Here is a 27,877-nt window from a genome sequence, read left to right on the forward strand (position 1 = left end):
TTAGTAATGTTACCAGGTTAAATCACTACAAATAAAATAAAATAAAAAACCCTCATGAAATAGATAAACCAGCATCACTGCACCAGTCACATGTTCCTGTCCACCTGTAAAACGTTGCCTGGCAGTTTATGGTTGGCTGTAAATCCCAGAATAAACATGTATTATAGACAGGTCTTCTTTCTGAATCATTATTGCGTGCCTCACATGGCTGGCAAGTGACTGTAAAAAAAAAAAAAGCTTTGGATTTACGTGACACTAATGACAAAGCTCAAATATGACTGGCTCTGCGTGTTTAACGAGAAGGCCTTCTTCGTCGTGATTGGCTTGATTACTTGTCAATCATTTGAGGATTTTACGCCTTTATTCCGTGGTGTGACGTTTTACAGGAACATGGCGCTTTGGAAGGGGAGGCGTTTCGTGATAGTCAGGGCTATTGATTTTTTCTTTAAGCTAGCTATGTTCATTTAAATAACATTAAGGCACACACACCGAATATGACAGGTCGTGAAAGGTGAGCGCTTCTGTTGTCTCCATGGACAACGGAACAATACATTCCGTAGCGGTGTTTGCTGTCGTCAGCAGTGACATGCTAGCTGAAGCTACTTAGCTGGCTAACAGTAAGTAGCTAGCGTTAACGTTAAACAGACAGAAAATATGCTTGTTTGTGTAGCCTACACTGACATTAAACTCAGTATCAATGGTTAGAATACGCTATTTAGCATCAAATCAGCAATATATTGTTTAGGACGACGATTCCAATTAGCTACCATTTTTGTTAGCTGAGCTAGGAGGATGAAAAGCCGCCATGGATGTGTTTTGTTGCTGGCCGGTGGGATTTTCCTGTCGGCGTGTTGGCTGTCTGAAGGTGCCCCTCTTCAGTATCGGCACAAATCAGGTGAGACGACCGACTGTAAGATTATACTCAGCTAATACATTGTTCACTCAATACAACCCCTGTTTATCCAGCTGTTTAGTTGGCAGATGTGTCTGGTAGGGGCTAGCTGTTGCTAATCATCAGCTAAAAGCTAATAACACAACAGCCTAGTTGCATTTCCTGCTAACCAAATGATAGTTTTCAGTGTATGGTACGATACGTTCAAACCGACTAACCGTTGTTTATTTGACAACACAGTTTACAGGATACTTTCTGTCAATAGGGACTGGTGGATCCTTTAGTATTGCTTCAATCGAAAGTAACAGGATGTCATCGTCAAGACTCGACTACAAGCAGTGTTGTTTCATCTACCAGAACACCGAAAAGACCTATTAACCTAGTCGAGTTTAATTCTGATTGATATTTAACACGTTTTATTAGCTCTGTGACTACCAGTGATGTGTCTGAGTTAATATAAAACAACCTATTGTAACTGCAGGTACAAAGAAGTCAATAAGTCACTGGGGTTGGCCCAGTCATTGACATTTAAACAAGTTTATGGGACAATAGACTGGATGTTGGCCTACCAGCATGGAAACTGTTTTTTTTTACTTGTTTGGAAGTGAACCTTGAATAACCTATTTAACGTGGATTATAGTTTCCTCATCACATGTTGTATCACAGGTTGTGTCACAGGTGTCATCATTTTATTATTTTAGGATGAATCAAAGTGTATGTATGGGATAATATAAAGACATTTTCCATATTGTTAAATGCCAGTGTGATAAAACATTTCATATATTGATTAAAAGACTTTTGCTTAGGAAAGAAACAGAACCAGGAGGAATTTGACTGTATGAAAACAATTCATACTAATTCCAGCTGTTTTACTACAAACACTTTGGTGTTACAGTGTCTCTAAAAGATTAGTATTAATTCCTTCATTTCACCACATTATAAATGGAATGCTTTAAAAACATTTCTGCATAAAATTAGGAATTTTGATGAATCAAGAAATTATTCACCAATTCAGGTAGATACATCATCTGCAAAAATAAACACTTGTTTACAATCCTAATGTTGAAGATGTCCTACATCCACTAGAAGACAAGGGAATGGTTTCAGCTTTTTTGCTTCCTCAATTAATTTAGTGGGTGTCTGTAAGTTGTAACCATAACACATTCCAATCTAATCAGCACCAGTCAATGATTAGCAGCAGTGTTGTTTGGTTATTACACTAAGGCATACAGAAAACTCGTTGCAATATGAGCATGCCTTTTATGCTTTTATTACATAGCAACCTGTTCTTTGCTTCCATTTCCTGGGGCATACAGATGTGCTACAGTGATTATTTAAAATTTTGATTTAGGATATGGATTGTGGATGAGATCTGAACAATAACTGGAAAGTCTGGTCTTCAAGTGACGTGTTTTTTGTGTACACAACTCAAACATGGCTAAAGGCAGATAGGTAAGCTTTTACGGGAGTGTCAATGTTTTAACTGTAGTAACAGCCAGGTAATAGTGGACTGCCTGGTTGGTCAAGGTGGACATTGGCCTTAACCTTCCACTACATAGTTGTTCAGTGATTAAGTCAGTACTAGGGCTGCCACCTAAGACTATTTTTCTATCGATTATTCTATTGACTATTATATCGATTAATCCATTAACTTAAGTGATTAAGTTTGCTCCAAACATCAATTTGATTGTTTCAATTGGCTATGTTAATTGTATTTTGACAAACTGTATGTCATTGTGTAACGCAACAAAAGCAAAATGTAAACAAATGTTTACATATTAAAATGCAAAACTGTAGTCTCAAACTGGCAACAGCAACATAAGAAAAAAAAGAAACTCGCTTAAATAACAAAAAGAGGGCTTATTAAATCATTTATGGTGAACTAAACCTCTCTACCACGACACCAAACTCTCTTCTCAAACTCAACAATTTTAAAGTCTTCTTTTTTTTACATATATTTTGGTTGATTATCAGTTACTTTCCAAAAACCACATGAACCACTCTTCACATCCGCATAAATTAGATCCACAGCAAACAAAATGCATCACCTGTTACTTCTTCTAAAAACAATCAGTCACCCCTCGAGTGATTCACTACCTGGCCTGTTAACCAGCACAGACAATGTTATGTTCACTTCACCTGTCACTCCTCTGCTCTGCTCTCAGTAAAACATTAAAGCAGAGGATATTAATGTTTGTGTGGAATCTCAACAACGGCGCTCATCAGCAACGCCACTGCATAATGAATATAAGTGAAACACTGATAGGAATGTATTGAAATGCTTTAGAAAAAGTACAAAAAGATTAATTGACTCGATATATTGATGCTGGCACGTTTTCAGCATCGAAGTCTTCGGTTATGACGACTAGCCCTTGCAGTGGTTACCAGTCTATAAGCAGATGTTTTTTTTTGTTATTGTAAATATTACTAATATTACTTTACTTATTTGTATTTAAAACTATCAGAAGACAATCTTGCAAATATGGATCCTTGCAGGGGCAGCCTTAAGCATTGGCTTTTCGTTTGATCTCTGAGGTTGAGTGCTTCCTATTGGAGCAGCCAGACAAATCTTAGCGGAACCCAATCATGTCAGCCAGACAATGCCACTCCTTATCCTGTACGTTACTGAAAGTGCAGATGGATATCCATCCACTGTTGTGCACACTGGTGGGTGAAATCTGCAAAAATGGGTCAGCGCCTTCTCTGTGTGAATATCTACTGAAATATGCAGTGGAACTGAAATAAGACCTGGCAGCTCCCTGCCATATTGGTCCCAAAAACCAGTCGAGTCATTTGGTGGTGCCTGCCAAGTCATAATATGAACCCATGACTCAGATAAGGCCTAAATGAGGAGAACAGATCCCATGTAGAGCTGCCGTGACCCAGCTCTTGTTTTTTTCTATCTGACTGCTACTGCAGCCTCTCTGGGAGTCCTGCACTGTCTGGGACCCTGTTTCTCTGCTCAAACAGACAGGTCAGGGGGTGTTTGTATCAAGAAACTGCCTGCAATTACAGGCAAAATGTTTTTCACAGGATTGTTGTGAAGTTAAGCTTTATTAAAGCCAATTGGAATTCTCTCTGATATTATTGCTCTTGACGATACCCATTTTCTAAGCGATAATTATGGAAGGGTTTGGGAAAAATAGGCACATGTGACATGTTTTGGATCCAACTGGAACTGGATTAAGTTTTGTTTGTTATTATTCATTTTTTCACTCGTAGATACAAGAGGTTTAAATTCATGCCTAGAATTATGAAACATATGTATTTCATATCAGGATGGTCTCATGCCAGGATCACACTTCTGTATTATGTACTGTTTTTCAATCCCTCCTCTGTGTGGCATGGTGGAGGAAGACCCCAGTCAGGGGTTTCCCTGTCTTTAGTATGAGGCTGTGTGTGGTGGTGGGGAGAGTGTGCAGTTGCGCACCATGGCAACAGTACAGTAATGCATGCAGTAGACATCATTTCTTGTTGTTAATGTTTAGGAGGTTCGATGTTTACCTAAACTGTAGAGTACCAGTAGCTCTGTAACTCACCAGTTCAACAAACACTCCAAATAGAGATTTAGACCTACATATGAATTATTAAATGCAGGCCAACCTACTGCATGTGACTCTCACTGAAGATTTTATATAATTTCTCTTCACTGGAAAACATTTACTGCACTTGCTTTAGATTCAGCAAAGCCCAACCAGAGGTGTGGCTGGAACATCACAATGTGTTTTGCCTTTGTTCACCTATTGTGACATTGTTTCTTCCCTCCAGACAATGTCCCTGCATACATTTTCCTCCTCTTGGGCTTTCGATGTGTCATCTGTTTAAGTGTAAAATATTGTCCCTTTACTTTTCCTAAAGGCCAAGTTACCTGTGGTGTCTTTGACTAAGCATGATCCAGAGTTGTAATGCTGTAATCTTATTTCGATCAAAAGTAAAGAGACCACATGGAACAGTTTTTGTTGGTGATAGCTTGACGTACTGTGGTAGGCATGAAGTGGATCTAAATCATGGCTGACACTTTGAATCATATCTAATGTCCCCCAGGGAGATAAAGTGATTGCAGTTTATCTCATCTGTCCTCTGTTCATGATGGGCTGTGCTGTCTGGATACACAAATGTTCCATCAGACCAGACATAATCTGTAGTAAGATCCCTGCTCAGCCTGTTGTCCGATTACTGTTCAGCCCTCTACAAGTTTTTACCTCAGGTTATTTTCAAGGGAATGTCTTATTTGTGAATTGGCAGGACTTGCCTTCTGGCAGAACTTGATGCCAGATTCATTCATTTTTTTTTTTGTACCAAGGTAATGCCTGAAATTACGACTCTATCACTCTTAAAGGGATACTTTACCCATTTGAATCCAGGGCTGTGTCATGGCAATGGGTGCATTGTGTTCAGATGAACAGCATTTGACCTGTCTCCGTAGGGGAAGTCCCCGTGAAATGGTGAGTGGGACATCTGCCTTAATTGGCCAAATGATGTGAAACACGTCGTTTTGCGCCATCACAGTCTCCTGAAACCTGCCGGATGACATCTCCGTCCTGTGGGGACATAAAGGGACAGGCCAAATACTGTTCATCTGACAAGATCTGTATTAAAATGGGTAAAATATCTATTTAACAACGGTATAGTCATTGGTTCGTGTAAGGCAGAATACATAGTTTAGTTGTCATATAGACATTCCAACGACTATCAATTTGTTTAAACCTCCGCATTTGTATAAGATATATATATCAGAAAGGGTAGCTACTCCTTTGTTGCTGCACTAGGACACTAATGCGCAATTTTATGCTTGTGAAATCCTCTAACAACCTAAATATAAATACAGATTAATGATGACACATTTATCGTGGGATAAGCTATTGAAAGAGATTTGGAGACAACAGTTAATTACATTTTTTAATATCGCAGGACCAGACCAAGCAAACATGTAATCATTTGGAGGAGCTCTGCTTTTCACCATCCACACTATAATGTTAAAAGTTTTCAAATTGATCTCCTCAATCAATTTGAAACTAAATCCTCAAGCACAGTGTGTATATATAGTGTTTATTTATATATATATATATATATACACACACACACACACACACACGTGTGTGCGTGCGCGCGTGTGTGTGCGTGCGCGCGCGTGTGTGTGTGTGTGTGTGTGTGTGTGTGTGTGTGTATTCATAATATATAAACACTGGGGAATATATATTGTATGTATATATATATATATATACTGTATATATACTGTATATGTACGAATAATAAATAAAAAAATAAAGTAACTAGAAGTAGATTTGTCATCTGGATTTATTCAGCACCGCCTTCCTCTGTTAGGAATTTGTAGTTTGGCAGAAGGAGACTCAGTAGGTGTAAATTCTCCCTCTAGCAGACAGGATGTACCTGACAAGCTACAACCAGTGGGAGACAGAATAAACACAGGAGGGAGAATGAGGACACAAATTCTCACTATTTAGGACTCACTCACACACACATCATGCCAGATAGGATGTAGTGGGTCGAGATTATGTTTACTTAACACTGTGATATGACATAGTGAAAGGGTTAGTAGCATATTATCTCTATTCTATATTCCAGCGATTCTGCAATACATTGCAAGACAGTCATCTACAATACATCACAATATCTGTGTGACTGAAGAAGAAATAATAACCTTAAAAAGGTAAAAAAGCAGGTATTTAGTCAAAGCATTGTGCTGTCAGATGAAACAATGTTCAACAAAATGCAGTCTTAGTCATAAACACACACACACACACACACACACACACACACACACACACACACACACACACTATATTGACAATATATTCTGTCAGGTGCTGGAATAAATCAGGCCAGTTAATGCGTTGTGTGTGTGTGTAAAGCAGGCTTCAGAGCAAAGATGTTGCACTTAATTGGAAATCAGTGGAGACTAAAATGGAAAGCCTTAGCTGTGTGAATTTACGTCAGTATCAGTGTAGTGAGAGCAGCAGATGAGCAGTTCAGTGGGCGGGTTGCAAGGCTGCTGTCAGCCCTGACACTCGAACTGCCGGGCCAGCAGCATCCTCACTGGCACAGACTAACAGCTGCTGTCACCACTGCTGCACCATCAGCTGCTTATCAGCCAGTGGAACCCCCCACAACTGTCTCTCTGAATAGCTGATGAGGGGGTTAGAGGTTGGGTAGCCTGGCCTGAAGAGTCACAACTGTCATGCCATGTTTGCAGAAATTGTAAACTTGAAATTGAAAATCACTGTTTTGAGTTTTTAAACAATCAAAATGATTGTATGTCTTGTACAGTGTTACACTGCAGTGGTGTTTCTAGTGAAAGAGACTAGATGTTGCTTTTTATGAGTACTGTGCTGTTTATTTTTGTTTTCAAGCTTAAGTACTTGTTGTGGGCGGTTTTATAAGAAGAGCCAGTACACTCCTGGCACACAGTATTACTGTCAAACACACTTATGTTTTTATTTGTAACAAAGCTTTTAGGTGCCAACTTTAATGTCTTTTAAAGTAATTTCTGAAGCTATGAATGTGAATAATCCAGTATAGTTTCCGTCTGTTTTTCTCATTTCAGGTGAAAGCACAGAGGACATGTGGTCTGTGTCTCTCTACCTGTCTGTGGTGGTGTCACTGACGGCGCTTGTGGCCTTGGTGGTGTTGCTAGTGAACTGTGTGACCTGCTGCAAGGAACGGGAGATCAACTTCAAGGTGAGAGTCCTGGCGGGCAGGTAGCCAGACTCCACCTGCTCCCTAATGAATACTGTCATAACTCGGTTCTGTTGTGAAACATATGCACTGTAGTATTGCGGTGTAGTGTTTTATTCACTCTTCATTTTTGTCAATGTAGGAGTTTGAGGACCATTTTGACGATGAGATTGACTTCACTCCACCAGCAGAGGACACACCTTCTATGCAGTCCCCAGCTGAGGTGTATACCCTCGCTGTATCCCCTGTGGCCCTGCCTGGACCCCCACACCTCCAGCCTCCTGTCTGCATCACAGGTTGGATACATGCACACTCAGACAAAACAAATGTATACCGTGTAAAAATTCATTACTTCAGAGTGAGCGTATATACTTCACTTACTACACATTAGTAATTAGTCTATAACGAATGATTATTCTCTCGATTAATTGAGAGAAAATGTTAGACAATAGTGAAAAATGTCCGCCCCAGTTTCTCAAAGTCCGAGATGTCTTTAAATGTCTTGTTTTGTCAGTCCAAAACCTAATGGTATTCAGTTTTATGATATAAAACAGAGAAAGTTGGAAATCACCATATTTGAGAGAAAACACCATTTTTGGCATAAAAAATCACTTAAACCATTTAGCAATATGTAATTATTTTTCTGTTCAATCGACAAAACGATTGGTTGCCTGATCATTGCAGCTCTACTGTTAATGCTTTTAAACGGCTGGATATCTGTCATAGTTTTTTTTTTTTTTTTTTCGGTTGTCTTGAGTTTTCCTCCCTTTGTCTCCTTAGTGTCAATTTTTCAAATTAGAAATATAGATAGACCTTTTTAATCCTAAATATTTAGGGAAAAATTAGTATATTGAAATTTGCTCATTGCCATATGCCTTTTATAATGCATACTGTATTTGGGTCATTCCATATGAAAAACAAATGATTGGGCTACCTGATATAATCTCAGTCTGTTCTTCTGTAAAACACATTTTCAGCAAAACTGCACTGCAGTTTTCTGTTTGAGCATCAAATCTAACTTTGTAACAGATGAAAATTGTTAAGTACAAGCTTAATTAACATTGTTTTGTGGTTGGTTTCACAGAGGGATCCACTGGCTTCCAGGTAGCACGTCACAGTCTGAGTTACATCCAAGAGATCGGCAATGGCTGGTTTGGCCAGGTAAGACTGATTTTCCTTAATAAGTTTTGCATTGCCCCAGGACATAAAATGTTCTGTTATAGTTAGGCTAATGTTTGGTAAAATATGATTATTAAATAGAGTGTGCTCAAGGTGGCTGCCAGTGTCCTGTGTGTACCTGGCTGGATATAATCTCTTAATCTGTTATAACTAGATTTGAGTACTATACTCTGTATTTTAAGGATACTGACCCTTAGGAGAGTACTGTTTCACATTGAATCAATCGGTGCTAAATTTCAGTACCTGGGAGCGCAAAAGCTTCTCCGTCCTCTCCTCTTCATGTTTAACAGAGAGCAGGGTTCAGCTCCAACACACAGCCGACAACCAAGTTGCGGTGGACACGGTGCAACACTGAATCCCCCCTGCAGCTTGTTTATGTCACAGAGGCCACACAAGCATTTTAGCTCCATAGCAGAAATAATCTCTGTACATATTAACATGCCTGAATATACATATATATGCTCACCGAATAATCCACAGTCCGTCCAATGGAATACCCATTCTTCCCCCCACAATTTTGTTTCCCAACGTTTTTCTCTACAGTTGTTTTACTCTTTTAATATGTAGAGGCACATGCTCTATTGCTGTTTTCTCTGTATCGTGTTGAGCCTGAAGTGTCGTCATGTAATCACAGGTCCTTTTGAGTGAAATCTACACAGATCCAGGTGGAGCCCGAGTGGTGGTGAAGGAGTTAAAAGCTAATGCAAGTGCCACGGAGCAGAATGATTTCCTGCAGCAGGGAGATCCTTACAGGTAAACAGATTTTCTTTCTTTTTATATTGAAGACTATTATTATTTTGGTGAGTAAATATTTGATTGATTTATGATAGTGTTTTGTATCGACTTCAATAACATTAAAAAAAAGAAATAGTGCGAAGGACTTGGGTACAGTACATTTGTACAAAAATAGCTACATGACATCACTGCAATGTTGCCAGCACCCTCTACTTTTGCTCTGACACACTGCATCAGATGTCATCTCCTCTCAAATATTAGACATTAATTTCAGGTTTTTATTTCAAATGTCATTGCAGTCCTAATTAACATCAACGGGCTTTGTGTTATTTTGTCTATACAGAGTGCTGCAGCACCCAAATATCCTCCAGTGTATGGGACAGTGTGTTGAGGCCATTCCCTTCCTGCTTGTCTTTGAATACTGTGAAATGGTGAGTGATCAAATGCTCTACTAATTGTCATTTACAAGCACAAGATCCACCATCAACCGTTGTTTTTCTATGACCAGGCCAACCAAAATTGATATTATTTTAATGCGGACAGAATTGATCTGCTATAAATAAGATTAAATGTCTAATTTTGTAATATAGCCCAGTTTTCCCTCCATTTAACATGCAGTGTTTGTGCACTAGCTTTGAAAGTTTGAGAGCTTGTTTATTTACTGCTTACTAAATCTCTAGAGAAGGCTTCATTAATTGAGAAATCTGATCTCATGTCAGTCTGTTAAGCTCACAAATGTATAGGGCAAGTCCCCTTCTTAAATACTGTCCAACAAGCCTACATAGCTGACCTGCCCTATTGACCATCTGAACTGAAAACCTACTGTCTCAATCCCAAATTAGCCCCTCTGTTCATCTTAAACTCTTGAAGTGACTCACACTCCTTCACGGCAGATGATTTATTCACTGTTTCTTTTTACCTATTCTGGGTGGGCCGGGCACTGACTGCTGGGAGCTCCCTCCCCTCCCTCCTTCTCTCCTCCTTCTCTCCGCCTCCTTGAATAGCTCATCTAAGCCTGGGACTTCTCACATTCCCACCTCACCCTGTAACGCAACAAGCTCCGTTTACGCTCCTCTGGTGTCAGCTCCACCAGTTGCTGTGTTTGTGCATTTTTATGAGTTGCACCTTGTGCCCGTTGGAGACGGTTGACTTGAGTCTACTGTAAACTAAGCTTTTCCTAAAGAAACCTATGGGGAGCCCAGTGAGGAATGCAAGAAGCAGTAAAAGGTCCCTTAAAATATACACCACTTTGATGTCTGTGTGATTTATCTCAATAGGGCAAACCTTTACGATGAGAAATACACTAGCTTTTTGCACAGAGTACTCACACATACATACTACACATACTAACGTTGTTTCACACAGATGATGTGATGATGTTGATTCAACAGATTAGACGGACATTTTTTTTGTATTATTGGATAAAAAATATATATATATTGGAACGTGTTTCTTATTATTTATTACCATGTTCATAAAAGTAGGAGCCATAATAATGGAAACACCTTAAAATGTATTGTAATCCAAAGTACAGCCTTAGAATGGGGTCAACATTACTTAAACTTAAGTGCATGCCACTGCTGGGAGTCTGTTATAATTTCTATTGTTTGTAATCTGAAATTGTTTACACTATAATGTAATTATGCGGATCCCACCCTGAAAGAAAGAAACAAAAATAATTGATTTACTTAATTTATGTGCACTTAATTTCAGCTCAGTGTGAGTCTGTACTGCTTTTTGCTGTAATTTACAGCCGCGCTACTTAACTCTGTGAATAACGTAAAGTGGTGTAATGTAATTAGAAATAATGTCTGTCTCTGGGTTTCACCAAGGGCACACAGACACACACGCACACACACACATGGTGGGGACGGAGCAGAGAGATTCTATTTAAACACTCAGCAGTCTGCCAACATGTTGCACTCGCTACCAATATTGTCTGCTCTGTTTCAACAATGTTAAGCTGAAAAAAACCTGCATGCAGACTGAAATTCAGCTGTGGTGTTCTGTCAGGAGATGCTGACAACCAAATAAGAGTACATTAGCTATGAGTAGCTAGCGTGCTGTGAGTTGAGGAAAACTTGAGTTGAGGCTAATTTATGCCGTGTGAAATGCCACAGCTAATAAGGGTGACCAGCACTCACTCAGTTGACAATCTTTACTTTTCATCTCTTTGCGAGTGTCCTGTTGAATCAGATCACCCTTACTGCTTCTCTTGTGTGTGTGCGTGTGCGCTACAAGTCCACCCACTTACTGCTTGATGCCAGTATGTCCATATTGTGGTAACCAGTTGGCACAACCTGAACCATAAAGTTTGACTTCACAGTTGTTTTAGAGGGAAACATCACATCCAGCTGGTGGATTCAAATATACATTTAATGTATTAGTTGCTCGTATGTAAAATGTTTTCATTTACTCTCCTTGGATGGTGAGCCATATTTTATTTGCTTGCAGGGTAAAAGGAAATGCATTTCTGCTGTTTCGGTGACACAAATGCTCCTCCCCCACCTTTACTTCCCATTTGTCCGGCCTGGTAACGTGTCCAGCAGGGTCCGATTCGGCTCACCTTGCCAGATATTGCGTAATGTTATTTGGCCGGGGTATTGTCAGCTGCTTAAGCCTGGCCTGTGTCCTAGCATTGTGGTCTTTCCCACAGCCAGCTCTAGTAATGTCTCTGACAGCAGATGGAAATGAATCAAAGTGAATGACTTATCACAAATGTGTGCGAGCCATTAGGGAAGACTGCGTTTGAAGACGAGGCCCTGTTTGTTGTAGGTGATAATGTGTCAGGGGAGCACAACTGAATGATGTCAATGCTCGTTATCCCTTGCTGGATAAAGACTTTTGAGGACAAGTTCATCCAAGTGGGACCTTGTCTTACACAATACGTTTCCTTTTTTTCCTTTCAATTTACACTACATGAAACAAAAAAACTACTTACTTACATGTAGAGACAAAATAGCGTTTAACCTGCTTTCATGTTGAATCTAAAGTAAAAGTTGACTTGTCTGTTGCCTCTTACTACTGCAGGCCAAGTCAATCATCCTCTAGATGTAGAAACATGAAATGTGACACTGCAGCTGCGCAGTGGACAAGATGAATCCCAAAAAGCCAATATACTGTGGCGTTCCCAGTGACAGCCTGGTGATTGATGGTAGTTTTTCCGTCCCGTATCACCCGTGCTGGGTAACCCTGACTCAAAACATTTTAGGCATCAAAATACATCAAGCAACTGGTGCAGGGGCCACAGAATGTCACATACCATAGTGTGAGTGACAGCTTCTAATGCATGGATCTCCGGGCCAGGGCGTTAGTCAGACCCTTCTCTTATTCAGGGTCTCGGGCATGAGCCAGCTGACTTCTGGCTTTCGAAAGTTGTTGATCTCCTTCATTTATTACGGTTGTTAAAGCAACAATCCTCACAGTATTCTGGAAGTGCTTTTAATGTTACTTTAAGGGCGGCATGACCATATGAAAAAGTGGAGTACTAAAATTTCAACCCTCTCAAAGGGTCCTGAAAGAATTGTTTTTTTTTTTTAGAAAAAAAAACATCAATCTAGTGTACTTTGAGAGCAAAATTATGTATCCTGTACATATATTCAGGCTATAATTGAAAGGTGTATAAAGTGTTTATAGCTATTTTATTTCTATTTTACTTTAGTTTTTGTCTTGTTTTTTTCTTAACTTGTTTCATTTTTATTTATCACTCAATTTAGTTCTTTGTTTTGTTTTTTTTTACTTTTGAGCTGCTTTAAGAAAGGGAATTTTCCCTGTGTGGGATCAATAAAGTTTTAATCTTAACTTAGATAAATTGAGATAAGGTAGAAAACAGCCACAAAGCATGGTAAACTAAAAGGTGTCTCAAACTGAGGACAATCTGCCCCGACCAGCTGGTGTGCCGGCAGGCAGAGAGGCCACAGCACAGCCTCGAGAAGTTGCATACTCCGGGCTGGGGGAGCTGTCAGCCAGGAGCCATGTTCAACCTGAGCTTTTCCAAGCCGTAAAGCCGAGACATTCGCAACGCACCATCAACGAGGCAAGGCCGGGGAGATGAGGCTATCCTCCCACACTCTGCGGCCGTGAGTTTAGTTGACTCCCCAGGCGGACTGCGCAGAACCCTTCAGTTGAGAAGTGTAAAAATATTTTCAGTTAATGACGTGTTAATCAGTTAATCTGTGGACTGTAGGTATTTAACGGCACACACTGGAGTACTCATGAAAAAAGAGAACCGTGTGAGTTTTCCTTTCGTATTAAGAAGCAAAAATGTTTGAGTTTATTTGACATTGCACATCCTGCGATGTGACTATCACAATGTCGATGCTGAAACGATATAATCAGCAGCCCTGGTTACTGTCATGGCATTTATTAAGTTATGATTACTGACCATGCTCTGCCCATAGGCAAAATTAGCATTATAATTACCTTGTGGGTAAAGTTGCCCTTATGTGCTTAGTGTCCTTTTTGACTTCTGTAGGCTATTATGCTCTATTAATGATAACTCATTCTTCAAATCAGTTTATTTACAAAAGACTGTTGGCCCCACTCTTTGCTTTGTGGGCTGTAAAAAAAAAAACATTTAGTCTAAACATTTACCCTGGATTTCACATTACTTTCAAACACTCACTAGCTCTATTTAGCTTACAAGTACGCAAGCTACCAGTAATCAGAACATAGCCTGCTTCTAGTATCCACTAGCAACATGGAAAACATAAATAGCTTTTTTTTTTACATAACTCGATCATGGGATGGCTGAGCCAGACATGAATCTGTGCATTGGGAACTTAGTACATTCTTGCTTTTTTCACACACCAGACACAAGGCCTAGTTGTGTTTGGCCTTGTTGTTTCATTAACTGAACAGGATCCCACCCCTCAAACCCAGAGCCACTCACCTGCTGCACAGTCATCGCAAATAAAGACAGGCAGAGGGTATCGCTTACATACATTGAATATAGCTCTTCTGTGAAGACTCCTTCTGAGAGCTGTTTTTGTGTGTGTATGCATCGGTCGAAGCAAACCAAGGTGCTTACGTAACAAGACTGATCTAAGCTGCTTGTAGTGAGATTGCTCAGGGAAAAAAGTAAACCCTTTTGTAAACACACAGCGACACAAACACTCAGTAACTGCACGTGGTTTGTAATATTTAACAAGAAAAGCGACTCGTATATTCTGTGTACAGCTCATGCCTCAGGGGAGCTCCATTCTGCTGGCTAATAGGAGTCTCCTTCGCTTCAACTCTGTGATGAACATGATGAAGTCAGAGTTTAATATAGTGTTCTCTGAAATGTCAATGATTTCAGGTTGTAGCTAATTTTATTCAGACTGCGCTTTGTCTTTGTTTGCACACATCGTAAAAACAGTAGGTTATACTGTAATAGCAATCTCAACCATTACAAAGTATCTTACATGTTGGTGAAGGATAAGTATAGTGTGTCCACAGAAACCCCCACCCAGCCCTGGGTTGTGGACCTGCACACAGTTGAGAACCTTGTAATTCAAATGTACAGCCCCCTCGGGAGTCAACACACCACAAAGACCTAATTCACTTTCTTATATTCTCACGGCACTGTGATAAGTCACACTGGTATCGCTCTCTAACCGTGCATGTATGTTTATTATGTGGGGGTGTAATTAATTGGGTTTAAGTGCCTCATCCTTCACATTTCTCTTTTCTCTCGTCTGCTCATGGGCTCCAAACTCAACCAGACACAAGCTCAGTTTATTTAACTGACCTGAGCTGGACTCTTTTATTTATAAATCTCTGTGACACAGCATAGAGGTCTAATAAACAACGTTACCCTTATTTGGTCCTCTCACATATCCACAGTGAGAAGTGCTGAAGAGAGAGGAACACGAGAGTCTACTGCCCCTGTGTGGCAGTTGCTGCACGGTGCATTTCGCGAGCACCACTTGTCCAATATTGCTATAACACAGATAAGATTCTTTCAGTTTTCTTGAATGTTAATGTTGAATTTTGGTGAGCTAATATAGCTGTGTCTCTCTGTGTGTGTTTGTGCGTGTGTGTGTGTGTGTGTCTGTGTCTGCAGGGGGATTTGCGGGGCTATCTGTCTCAGCAGGACTGGATGTACAGAAATGCTGAGTTGCTGCAGCTGCAGAGGATGGCCTGCGAAATTGCTGCTGGTGTCACTCACCTTCACAAACACAACTTCCTGCACAGGTAGCACTTCAAAACTGCAGCATAAGTCAATAGGTTTTACACCCACTAAGCTAAGCAAATAATACGGCTGTGGTTTAAAAACACGGCTGTGGTTTAAATGATATTGCCCACTCTGTGACAGAAACATTGCAATTATATATTTTAATTGCAATTTCTCTTCACATATGCTTTACATTTTTCACTGAGCAAATATTTTGTGTTTTTCTATCCCAGTTTAATTTACTAGATTGGTAGTTATCTCAATTTAATGGGTATTGCTTAATGAAGACGTAGTTTTCCTTACACTCTTTGTTGTATTTACTTTTAATTAAGTATACTTGACAAATGGACCAACTTCAGCATTCTAATATTGTATCTTGTCAACATGAAATACACATGAATATTGCTGTCTTAAATGTTTGGACACACGATTAACCTATAGTAATTTTATTGTGTATTGAATGTCACTAGACACAAACCTCATAAAATATGACTTCAGAGACTTGTCAACTGTTAGTTTGACTTTAGTGCTTACCAACTGCTCTTTGGAGAGTACCAGTGTTCTCCAAAAAAGGTGTGCACAGCAGAGAGGCTGCATTTCATTTTCATTTTTACCCCGGTGAGCGCTGGATGTACTAGCAGCCAGCAGGGTACAGGGGGTGTTGGGACCGTGTGGCTTGGGGGTTACATACGATGCTCAGCTCGTCAGCTCTATTTTGCATGCTCAGAATAAGCTCAGAGGGTTCCAATTACACAGCTCCCATGCATTGCCACAGTGTCAGCTGTCCACTGCCAGAGGGATATGATGATTCTGCTCTTTGCTTGTAAACTGATAGCCTCATATGAGGCGTTGTGTTTTAATCCTTGTTACAACTCAAAGGGGGTTCTACAGGCTACCCCTCCATGTGGACAAATTTCATTTGCAATCGTAAAAATATTTCTGTGGCACTTTTGTTCACAGGCCACAATAAATTAAAGAGGTTACACAAACTAAATAATTAGTGCAGCTACATGCTGGCCAAATTGAATGAGATGATTGATGGTGCAGGGCCACAGACACAAAACCCTCAGGGCAAGTGCCATATGGTCCAGGTTATCCAAAGCTGAAACCTCAAACTTGCAGTAGACTTGCAGGGTGAGAATTGTGCTGCAAAAGAGCAAAACATCAGAATATATTCTCCTTGAGAAACTGCGTAAGGAGAATTCTTTTACAGAACGGTTCAGTGATTGCTCTACGTATATTTTCAGTACAAGTACTGCCACGTTTCATCTAGTTGAGCCGTGTTTGTGAGTATTCAGTGGATTCTAAAAGTCTGGATCTGTGTAATTACAGGATGCAGAAGTCCCAAAAATGTTGTGAGAAGATATTCAGATATATGTCAAATTCCTGTTTTTAAAGACTAAATACTCATTCCTTTGTTATTTTTGTATTTCAAAAACAACAACTTGTTTTCTTTTCCTCTTGGTCACAGATAAATTCAACAAGATGCCACCAAACTGCACTGGTGTGTGATGGTATAGTAGTGATCACTGCCATTAGCCTTGTAGGGTTAAGATGTTGGACCCATTTCTTGACTGTATGTCCGGCCCTCAGGCAACAGCAGGGGACAGGGGATCAGAGAGTTTAAAATAAATCTCAATTTATCTTACAGAGGTTTCAGTCGGTCTGACAGTCGCTGGGTCTTGTACACGCAAGACCACTGGTGTCAGCAATGTTTGTCGTAAGGCGGGTAAAAGGGACTTGTGCTCTTGAGAATGCTGCAAGGCTAAAGGCAACCAAAGCCTGCCTCTTCTTTCAGTGTGAGTTAATTACCATATGTCTGCCTCGTGTGAAGAGAGAGCCTCAGAGCTTATTATGCCCTCTCCTGGCAGCTTCACAAAACGTTTGTGTTTCCCTCTAGAAACTATATCTTGCTGCTGTATGAGTCAGGAATAGCCCCTGTATGAGTCTTGTTGCAAGGTGAAGAGGCAAATGACAGATAGTTGACATTAATTACAGAACGTCCTATAGTTGCCAAAGTCATCTATGATCCTTGCCAGACTCCTTTGCCCTTGATTGTTAGAGGTAATCTTAGCCTTTCAGGTTAAGCGGAGAGGGTGGATTCCTTGTTGTTCTTGATATGATCATTTTGTGCTCACTCCACACCGCTTTAACTCTACTTTATAAAAACAAATAATAATGCACAGGCTAAACAATGTATTACTTTCTGGCAAGAACAAGCATCAACTGAATATTTTTATTCCAGCGTTGGTCACAAGCTTGCCTGCACGCGTCATAATCGCTGAACGCTTTTGTAATTTTAGATTTTAAGTATCTAATCCATCCAGATGTGTCGTGATCCTAACGTTGTTCTCTATGATCTCACAGTGATTTGGCTCTAAGGAACTGCTACTTGACCGGAGATCTTACAGTCAAAGTTGGAGACTATGGAATTGGACCCTACCGATACAAAGTAAGCATAGAGATTTGTTTTTATTACTGTATGGAACTGCATATTCTCAATACATGGTGGGCTAGAAAATAAACTGTACATTACTGTTTTAGTGACCGAACCGGTTGTAGTTTCACTCGATATGGAAATATGATCCAATCAAACATTTTAGGGCTTATGCAGATAATTAATGTGAAATTATTTTGAAATTCATGAATTTATTTAGATACTATATCTTGTTGTACTGTGACTGTTTTTCTTTTGTGGTCGCTAGAATTGCGAGTGAAAACATTAGAAGCAGTTGCTCAGAATCTGATTTCAGACAGATGTGCACACATTGTGATCATTATGAACTCTGACACATGGAAAATATGCATACCACATGAAAACATCTGTCACTGTAGATATCTTTGCTCGTTAACACAGCCTCACAGTGCCTGGCAGGCACCAACAGCCCAGTGATATACATTGCAAGCAGCCTGACTGCAATTTGATTCCCACATCTGGAGTCTTTTTGTAGTTGGAGAGAAACTCATACTGGCTTACAAGGATGTGAGGGGGAGACAGGGCATCCATGATAGAGCAGGCAGTGAAAACATTGCGTATATTTTGATCCATTTGTCCTGATGGGAACATTTCGAGACCACTTATCAAGCCAATTATAAGAAATATAGTTTGTTTGGCTCGTTAAATGTCATTGTAACTGTTAAATTATTCAATAAGGCACATGTGAGTGTGAGTTAAGTAGTTTGCGCCATTGTTTGTTGCTCAAAAAGTGCTTTGATTTACCAAATTCAACAGCTTATTCCTTTAAACGATGGATAAGAACTACTCCACTTTGTGCAACTGAGGATCTTAAGTTGCCTTTGTAAAATCTGGTAATTTGTTTTGCAACCAGCTCCAGATGACCTCAGAAAATTAATTTGTGCAGGTTTCACTGAAGATTTAAGATTGTCTTCTCGTTTTAACTGGACATGCTGGCTGCATATGTCTCAAGTCAGTTCTGTGTGCTGCATTCCTTAAATTCTGCTGATCTTTCAGTTTGGCTGTCGGAATTGAATACGCATAAGATAAGGTCACCCACTGAATCTATTCTTGTAAAGAAAGGGAGAGGTGAAATGTGCGTTCACTGCCTCAGTGTGAGCTAATAAACAGTCAATTGTCTCCTGTTGTAGAGTGATTTTTCAATTCGCTTTGGTGTTTGCACAGTCATTTACAGTGTTTCCTAGAAAGTCACAGGTTGTAAAAGTAGTAAATATACCATGTGTGACTGAATTACTTTACAATGTTACCATAGGAGGATTACATCATCACAGAAGATGATGTGTTTGCACCCCTTCGCTGGTTGGCTCCTGAGCTGGTGGGCGAGCGCCATGGGGGTGTGATTACTATGGAGCAGACCAAGCCCAGCAATGTGTGGTAGGTACCAGACTGCACCTCTTCACTGACACCAGAGGATGTTTTTAAAAACCCATAATCACTGTGAGTGAACGTGAAACTAATCCAAACATATACTCTGTAGTCTTTCCTATTCTCCCGAGAGACCCTATTTTACTTTAAGTTTTAACATCCATCAAGATATCTATCTATATATATATATATATATATATAGAGAGAGAGAGAGAGAGATGTATATATAGATCTATATATATATATATATATATATATATATATATATATATAGATATATATAATGGCAATAAGTTGATCTGCAGTACACCTGAGGCTCATTGCTGAGAAAACCAGTCTGTTCTGCAAATACAAGAGCTTGTAAAACTCAAATAATGTGGATATTTTCCAAAAGAGGGTAAAAAGACTGACACTTCACCAACTTAGCATCTCTCCACACTGTACAGTCTTTTCAGCCCCTCCCTGACTTTTACGACTCATTGCCTGAATGCTTAAATAGCAAAATTACATAGGGTAGTTTTAGAGACAGAGAGTTTTGTTCACAACCTGCTAGTGTTTAAATCTGACTCTTGCTATCATAGCTGCTTTATGAATCATGTAATTCATTTAGATTTCCGTACTGTTTTTGCGGGTTTAGGTAATTATCAAGGCCAATCTCCGTTTTGGGTCAAGAGGTCATGGTGCAATCATTCGGAGTGTGTAATAACCTTTGTCCTGCAGTGAATCCCAACAGCTATTTTGTTCTCAATTGTCCATAGGGCCTTGGGCGTCACATTGTGGGAGCTCTTTGAGAGTGCTGTTCAGCCGTACCCCCATCTGTCTGACCGGGAGGTTCTCAATCATGTGATCAAGGAGCAACAAGTCAAACTCTTTAAGCCACAGCTGGAGTTTCCTTATTCTGACAGATGGTGAGTATTTGGAGTGTCTATTAGAACAAATTACATACAAATAATATTTTTAAATTAAATTTATTTGATTAAATTTATCTATTTTTTATTATTATTATTATTTTAATATAAGAAGTTATCCGTCCATTCACAGTTTATTAACAATGTAATGTATCTTATCTGGAAAAGAGATGACCCTTTTTCCTTTAACTGCAGGCACGAGGTCCTGCAGTTCTGCTGGCTGTCTCCAGACAAGCGGGCCACGGCAGAGGAAGTGCACCGTTTGCTTATCTACCTGCGCATGCAAGGTCAGAAGGACATAGAAGAAGACTTTGAGCAACGCTGGGATGCTCTCAAACCTAACCCTTCCACACGGCAGACCACCGTCAGCCACTCCTCTTTCCCAATTTTGGAACAGTTTGCCGATGAAACCCTGAGACAAGAGATCGACGAAGTTCTCACTGTCACTGAAACAAGCAAAGGTCTCAGCTTTGAGTATGTTTGGGAGGCAGCCAAGCACGACCACTATGAAGGCAACCATGGACGTGCAGGCATGGACACAACATTGAACTATCACAGCATGTTCTTCCCTGTTTCCAGTGAAGACATCCAGGCCCATTTCCCTGATCCTGTGGCCAGAGCAGCGGGGCCTGAAAGTAGTAATGCTCCTTTAGGAATTCCTGGGATTGTACCAGTGTTCGATGCACAAAAGCCATCTAATGGAAATGAATATTACATACAACTAGAAGAACAAGGGGAGAGCACTGTTGGGGTAGATGGGAATAGAGGGCAAGACATGGACTTCAGTTCAGGCCGGCAAGACTTTGTTGTTCTCCAAGATGTCCGTCTGGATGAGTCTAGTACAGATGCTGATTTTTTCCACCAAAGTATTGACTCCAAGGATTCCTATTTACCAGACAGCCATATATGGTCGTCTCTTGAAAATGACAGTCCATACCACACCAACATTTTCACTGATGGGGGGTCCAAGCATGAGGACTCTCCTTCCTGGAGACAAAGTTTTATGGAGCTTCCAGAGCGCAATGGCAACCCTTTCCATGAAGGTGCTTCTTTAGAAGTCCAGGAGGTGGATACAGATAAAAGCTACGGGGATTCTTTTTTAGGGGATTGTTCAGAAGCCCCTCACCTGGCAGATTCTGTGGAAGTGGAGGGGGAGAAGACAGACGTGAAGAGGCTTCTGAACACTGAAAAACTAGTTGACAACTTTATGTTTCTCAAAGACCATAACTTGATGAAAGAAGGATCGAATTTCTCAAGTCCACAAGAGAATTTTCTTCTACCTGGCCTAGCTCACGAACCAGAGGAAAGATTCAAAATGAGTTCTTGGAATAACCTTGAAAATTTAGGCAGCTTATTCATAGCAGACACTTATTCAAAACCTGCAGCAAGTAGCACATCCTCAAGACAGGAACTTTTAGACTCTCCAAGTGCCAGCTTGGGGGAGTTATGTCCGTCTTTGGTAGAAAATGAAACACGGGTGCCTTTCATTACAGTGGTCACAGAAGATAACACAAGCAACCAGCTGCCGGTTAGAAACAGTTCTTCCACCGAAGACCTTGGTCCCCTACAGTCCTCAGACAGAGGTATAGACTCTGGTTTGGATTCTACCTCAGAGAGGTTTGAGGTTATCATCAGTCAAACTGATGACCACACCCCTGCATTCTCTGAAAGTGCCACTACAGACTCATTGTGCACAGATGCCAAAATTCCTAGCCTTGAAGATGACCTTGGAACCTCAGAGGATAATGTTCAGCCCATAGGAAGTGAAATGCCTGAAACCCAGCAAGTCGAAGTAATCTCCTCAGACAACGGACACAATGAAGACCTCACAGGGAATGATCTGTTAAGTGAACTGAATGAGGATGCAGACATAGAACTGGAAACCAATCTGTCTGACCATGAAGAATCCTTTATGGACACTAATGGGGGCCCTCTTATCAGATCTTCTCTGTTGGTCTCTGGGCCATCTTTGGACCGGATCAGCCAGGACAGTTTACTGGAAGACAGTATGTCCACCACTCTACCAACTGTAGATAATTCAGCCGAGACACCAGACTCTTTAGACTCTCTTGACATCCACAGGCTAGGTGAACAAGGAGAAGAGCTGTGTGTCCAAATAGCCCAACACAAACTCCAGCCTCCATACAAAATTTCAGACAGTGGGTATGAGACGGAGAACCTAGAGTCTCCTGAGTGGAACTCGCAGCCTAATGTAAAAGACCATTCCCCTGTAAAAAATGGCATGAGCGCTGCCAAAGAGGAGGAGGAGACAGAGGAGCTTGCAGCTGCGACAAATCTGGTTCCACCAGAAATTATTATCTCTGAAGTAGAGGGTTTGCAGGATGCGTACAGTGATGATGCCGGTGAGGGCCAGCAACCAGATCATGTAGCACCTGCTGAGGAGCCATTCATGGGTAGTAATTACAGAGACTCTGCCTACTTTTCAGACAATGAATCAGAACCTGAGAAGAAGTCTGAAGAAACCGTTTCAGGACATTCTGGTGGAGTCACGTGGCTAAGGAACTCTACTGAGGGGGTCAGTGAGGCTGCTGGAAGTCCGGCACTGGAGGTCAACGTGGAGAGAGATGTAGATTTTTCATTTTCTCAGCAAGAATCCTCTGTAGCTGCTGAAGCACAGGCCTATGGAGAAACACCTGCTCTTCAAGTAGGGAGCATATTACCAGTGGCAGATTCAGATACCATCGAGACATGCAAGAAGGAGGCGACAGAGTCTACCAACAGCCATAATGAAGATGGAAACAAACTAGAGTTGTTCAAGGACGTCACATCTTCTGATCAGCCAGAATCCCCAGAAGATCTAGAAAGCTCAACTCTGCTTCCTTCTGTTGCCCCATTGAAGCCAATGCCAGAGAGCTCAGGTCATGCTAAACTAACTAGGACGTACGCGAGTGATGGTCATAAAATAAAAGAGCCTGACATGGAGGGGCGTTACCTGGGGAGGCGGGAAGGCTCAGGTGCAGACGCACAGGAGGATGACGTAGACGCAGACGAGGAGGACGAGAACAGTGACGACTCCGATGATGACGTCCGCGGATACCAGCTGCACAGCTCCAGTTCAGAAAGCGAGGATGATACCGTCCACACGGTGCCGCTTATAATCTCCGATGACAGGAGCGCAAAGAACCTGAAGAGCTTGCTGAAACCCACCACGCTGAACATCCAGGCATCTTCCTCCCTGTTTCCTGCGAGGAGCAATGCAGATAACTCCAGAAGAGCTGTCACTTTCTTCGATGATGTCACTGTGTACCTGTTCGACCAGGTAAATTATTGTCTATTTCGTGCATAGGTGTGTTATTAGTAAGACACTTTTGTGCGGCCATTCTGATTCAACCTCAACTCATTCTTGCGTAGGAGACTCCCACTAAGGAACTGGGTGACCACTCCTGTGGCTCACACAATCAGGCACAAGAGTTCAGCAGCCCGGTGCCCACCGCCAGCTACCTGAACCGGTTCACCAACTCGGAAAGCTCCACCGATGAAGAAGGTAATGCCAAAACCCACTAAGTGTACGCAAACAATTGCCTTTACTATGACATGACCTGACTCATTCATTTAATCCCTGCAGGTGGGGGTTTTGAGTGGGATGACGACTTCTCCCCGGCACCTGCCTTCCTGCCCAAGACGGATAAGGACGCCGTATCAAAGACCATGTCCTCATCAGCAGCATCTCGCTTTTCCTCTCCGCCCCCTGCAGCAGGGCGCGTGCTGGAGCCCAGCTGGACCAGCTCCTCAAACTACTCCCGTTTCTCCATTTCACCGGCCAGCATCGCCAGCTTCTCCCTTACGCACGTCACCGACTCTGACATCGAACAAGGAGGTAAGTTGCGCATTCAGTCACACCAAACCAAATGTGGGATAGTTCCACATTTCTGCTGATTTGCTTTCTTACCAAGAGTTAAATGAGAAGGTCAACATTGCTCTCATCTGTACTGTAAATTTGAAGCTATGAGAAGCAGAAAGTTAGCTTAGCATAAGCTGAAGTCTGGACCTGTAAAACCAGAACATGTTGTTTTTAACCTTTTTTTCACTGATCTAACTAACAAAATATGGCAGTGGGTTTATTTTACCTTTGGACAGAGCCAGGCAATTTTTTTCAGTCTTTATGCTAAGTTAAGCTAACTGGCTGTAGCTTCAAATTTACTGCAAACACAAGTTTTATTGATATTTTCCCAAAATGTGAAACTATTGCTTTAAAAATGGTTCTTTAATCCTAATCTCATCGTACACATTTCTTGGTGCAAATGTTATGGTTTCATTTTTTTATATAAATTTATATGACATTGTCACTATCCTAGTTGATACCTAGTTGACTACTGTTAGCATATTTTACATGCACCATGCTCATTGGGCCTTATAATAATATGAAATAGTTCTGTTTAAGTAATTCATTAATTAGTTGAATGCGTTTAAACTCCCTTTGTCCTCTCTTTTTCACCCCAGGAAGCAGTGAAGACGGAGAAAAGGACTAGAGTGATATATTAACATCACACTATTGAAAAATGAACGTATACTCGCACTTTTTTGGGAACGGCTGAATAAGGACAAATGACACGGTTTGTGGGTCAAACCGTAGATGCTTCTCTCAGGCAGCACTGCTCTTTACCTACACGGAGATGGCCATGAGAACAACAACTTTCAGCAAATAAGACAGGCCCAGCTCCAGTCTGAGCCACATCACCTCTCCAGCTATAAGTGTGTGTGATTTCAGTTCAGTGAAATTCCATTTTGGGGGGGAGGGGGATTCTAAATGTTTGCTTTAAAGACTCCTTGAGTGCATTCCAGGCGTTTGGCTGCTTCTTTTTGTTGTGTGTTGTGCACTCATTCTCCAGGACTTTTGCGTCACCAAAAAAGAAAACCTTTTTATGCTCTGAATTCAACACACTGGCCTGGCAAACATATCACTACAGCCAAATAGGAATAAGCTCTTTGATTTCAGCAGACCTAAAACGGAAGATCCAAGCTTTTTCTCGAACTTTGTTCACTTTTGCTTCTTCATGTTGTGCGATTATTTCATTGGTTGCCTCTTTTGAAAGAATGCTTTTTTTTCGTAACCTCTCATTGGGTATTAGTTTCTCTCCTATTAGGAGAACGTGACTGTGGGGTATCCTTCTGTAGCAGCATTTAAATAAGAAGGGTTGAAATTGACCTTAATTAAATCCCCCTCATCTACAGAGGTGACACACTGTGTGTTGTCCTTTATGTTTGAAAGGAACATTTACAGTAAGTTGTTTCATATTGTTGAGACATCTCAGTAAGACTGTTTGGTGGTAGGAGACAAGGATTGTCATATTAATCCTAACAGAGGTCAACCAAGTAAAAGACAGTCACGGGAAACAAAAAATAAAGACAAGTTATTCATTTTGTAATGCTTAATTTTTGAAATGTGCAGGAAATTTGCTTGGCTGATTTTGTCTACTTGTCACTGGGTCTTATCACAGTGCCTGTGACGCTGTGAAGACTGCCCTCCTCAGTCTACGATCACTACAAAAAATTTCAAATCGTTCGTTTAGCGAGATTGTGTAAAAAGTGGAAGATTTTTATTTTTAAATGTCAGAATGAAGAGATACTCATGAGCTGTTTGTAAACAAATGTGCAATGAATTTCATTAATTATTTGGAATTTGAGTTCAAAGGACGATCCGACGAGTGTGGCGGCGTTTCTTCAGTAATGTGCAGGGACTTAAAGCTTCACAAAAACTCACTACTAGAACAACAGCACTGCTGCTTTTATCAGTGTCATGGACAGAGTTGTCTGCCTTTTTTTTTTTAACATTGTGTCAAACTTGATGTTCAGATGTCATTTTCCTACTTAAGGACCCCTCGTCCAATTGCATTTTTGAGCATTTCATGTTTTTATCATTGCAGGCCATACTTCGTCTCTGTCTGTACAGGGTTAGCTGGGGATGTGTGTGTATCATGATCAGTTTCTGTATAGCAGCATAATGCAAACTCTTACGGATCCCGATATGCTTTCCCTCCATGTTTTTTTATGTACAGTAAAAAATACAATTCTTTGAAACTGTAGGTTATACAGTTACCGTAGGGTTCTCCTTTTGTCACAGATGACCTGATGAACAGCTGTACTTCACCTGTAGTAGAAAATATCTCCCCGCCCCCATACAGAAGGCACTGTATCTTAGATAATGTTAACCTCTGTTTAAAACCAGCAGCCTGTGCTTAAGTTAAACTTGAACAATTTATTTAAGGAAATCTTGTTTTGACTACAGTATACATTTGCTTAATCTTGCACATTTGACAAACGTAACTTAATGTTGATCTGTACTGATGTATGTAAATGTAAATTTTTTTTGTCTGTAAATGGGAAATGATGTAACTGAGTTATAGGTGTGAGGTTTCATTTTGTAATTTAAAGCTGCATTGATCAGAGGAACTTATCACAGTCATCGGCGAAAAAGCAGTTAAATTAAGACACGAAAGCAGATGTGAATTCATTCTGTTGTTTAAACTTGTAGATTTTAAAAATATTTTTACTTCATATTTATCATGCTTAGTGTAATTGAATGAAATGTTTATAATTACACTGTTTAATATGAAAATAAATGCAAATGAACTTCTAATTAGGGATCTTATGTGACATTTTTCTCTGTGGTTGCTGCACCGGTTACGGTATGTGGTAGGGGGCTGGTGTTCCGCCAGTCGTCCAGTAGGCAAGGGATGACCACTGGTTTGTAGGACATGGAAGGTAATCACTCTGGAGGGAAGGAGCCAGGAGACAGATAGGCTCCAGCTCCCAGGATGGAAAGAATGATATAAAACAGCAGCAACAATTCATCAGAATATAGTCGATTCACAACAGAACAAGAAAATCTGTCAACACAGTGCAAACAAAGTATTGTTTTCCTGCCCAAACACCCAGTACACAGTGACACAAGGTAAGAGGTCATAAAAGGTCATTCAAGAGGTTTGATTTGTACAGCACATGGATACATCGTCATCAAAATCAGCTGTGTAATTGTACCTGTACATGTCTTTAAATACTGTAACTACTGTGTTAAGCAGTGGTGGTAGAAGTATTCCGCTTTTTACGTAAGTAAAAGTTATACCACAGTGTAGAAATACTTTCTTACACAACAGTATTAGCATCAAACCTTAGTAAAAGTACTCATGCAGAATGGTCCACTTCAAAATAATGTAGATTAGATTGCTGGATTATATATATATAACAACACACTGACATTAAATACATATTTTGTATTATAACTCTGAATCTGTAAAGAAACTAAAAATACAATATTTGCTTCTGAAAGGAGTGGAACTACAGTAGCAGAAAATGAAAATACTTAAGTACATGTACCTTAGAATCGTTACTTTCCACCACTGGTGTTAAGTTCCCCAAACACAATTTGACTCCTAGCTTTTCTACCACAGTCTTCTTTCAGGTGTAACAACTAGTTGTGTATTTTTCCACAGATACAGTTTACGTCCCAA

At 40.6% G+C, this 27,877-nt stretch overlaps 1 protein-coding gene across 1 annotated transcript; it reads left to right on the forward strand.

The window, feature by feature from the left end:
- Positions 1-433: 433 nt before the first annotated feature.
- lmtk2 (lemur tyrosine kinase 2) lies at positions 434-26,984 on the forward strand. Its single transcript, XM_083931299.1, has 14 exons — positions 434-895; positions 7,458-7,591; positions 7,731-7,884; positions 8,673-8,749; positions 9,402-9,520; positions 9,846-9,933; positions 15,549-15,679; positions 18,027-18,111; positions 19,388-19,509; positions 20,259-20,408; positions 20,604-23,688; positions 23,781-23,913; positions 23,995-24,246; positions 24,870-26,984. The coding sequence occupies exons 1-14, from the start codon at positions 793-795 to the stop codon at positions 24,896-24,898; spliced, it is 4,662 nt and encodes a 1,553-aa protein (XP_083787425.1). The 5' UTR covers positions 434-792; the 3' UTR covers positions 24,899-26,984.
- Positions 26,985-27,877: the final 893 nt, after the last annotated feature.

This window comes from Echiichthys vipera (genome assembly GCF_963691815.1).
Source record: "Echiichthys vipera genome assembly, chromosome: 17".
Classification (NCBI taxonomy): Eukaryota; Metazoa; Chordata; class Actinopteri; order Perciformes; family Trachinidae; genus Echiichthys; species Echiichthys vipera.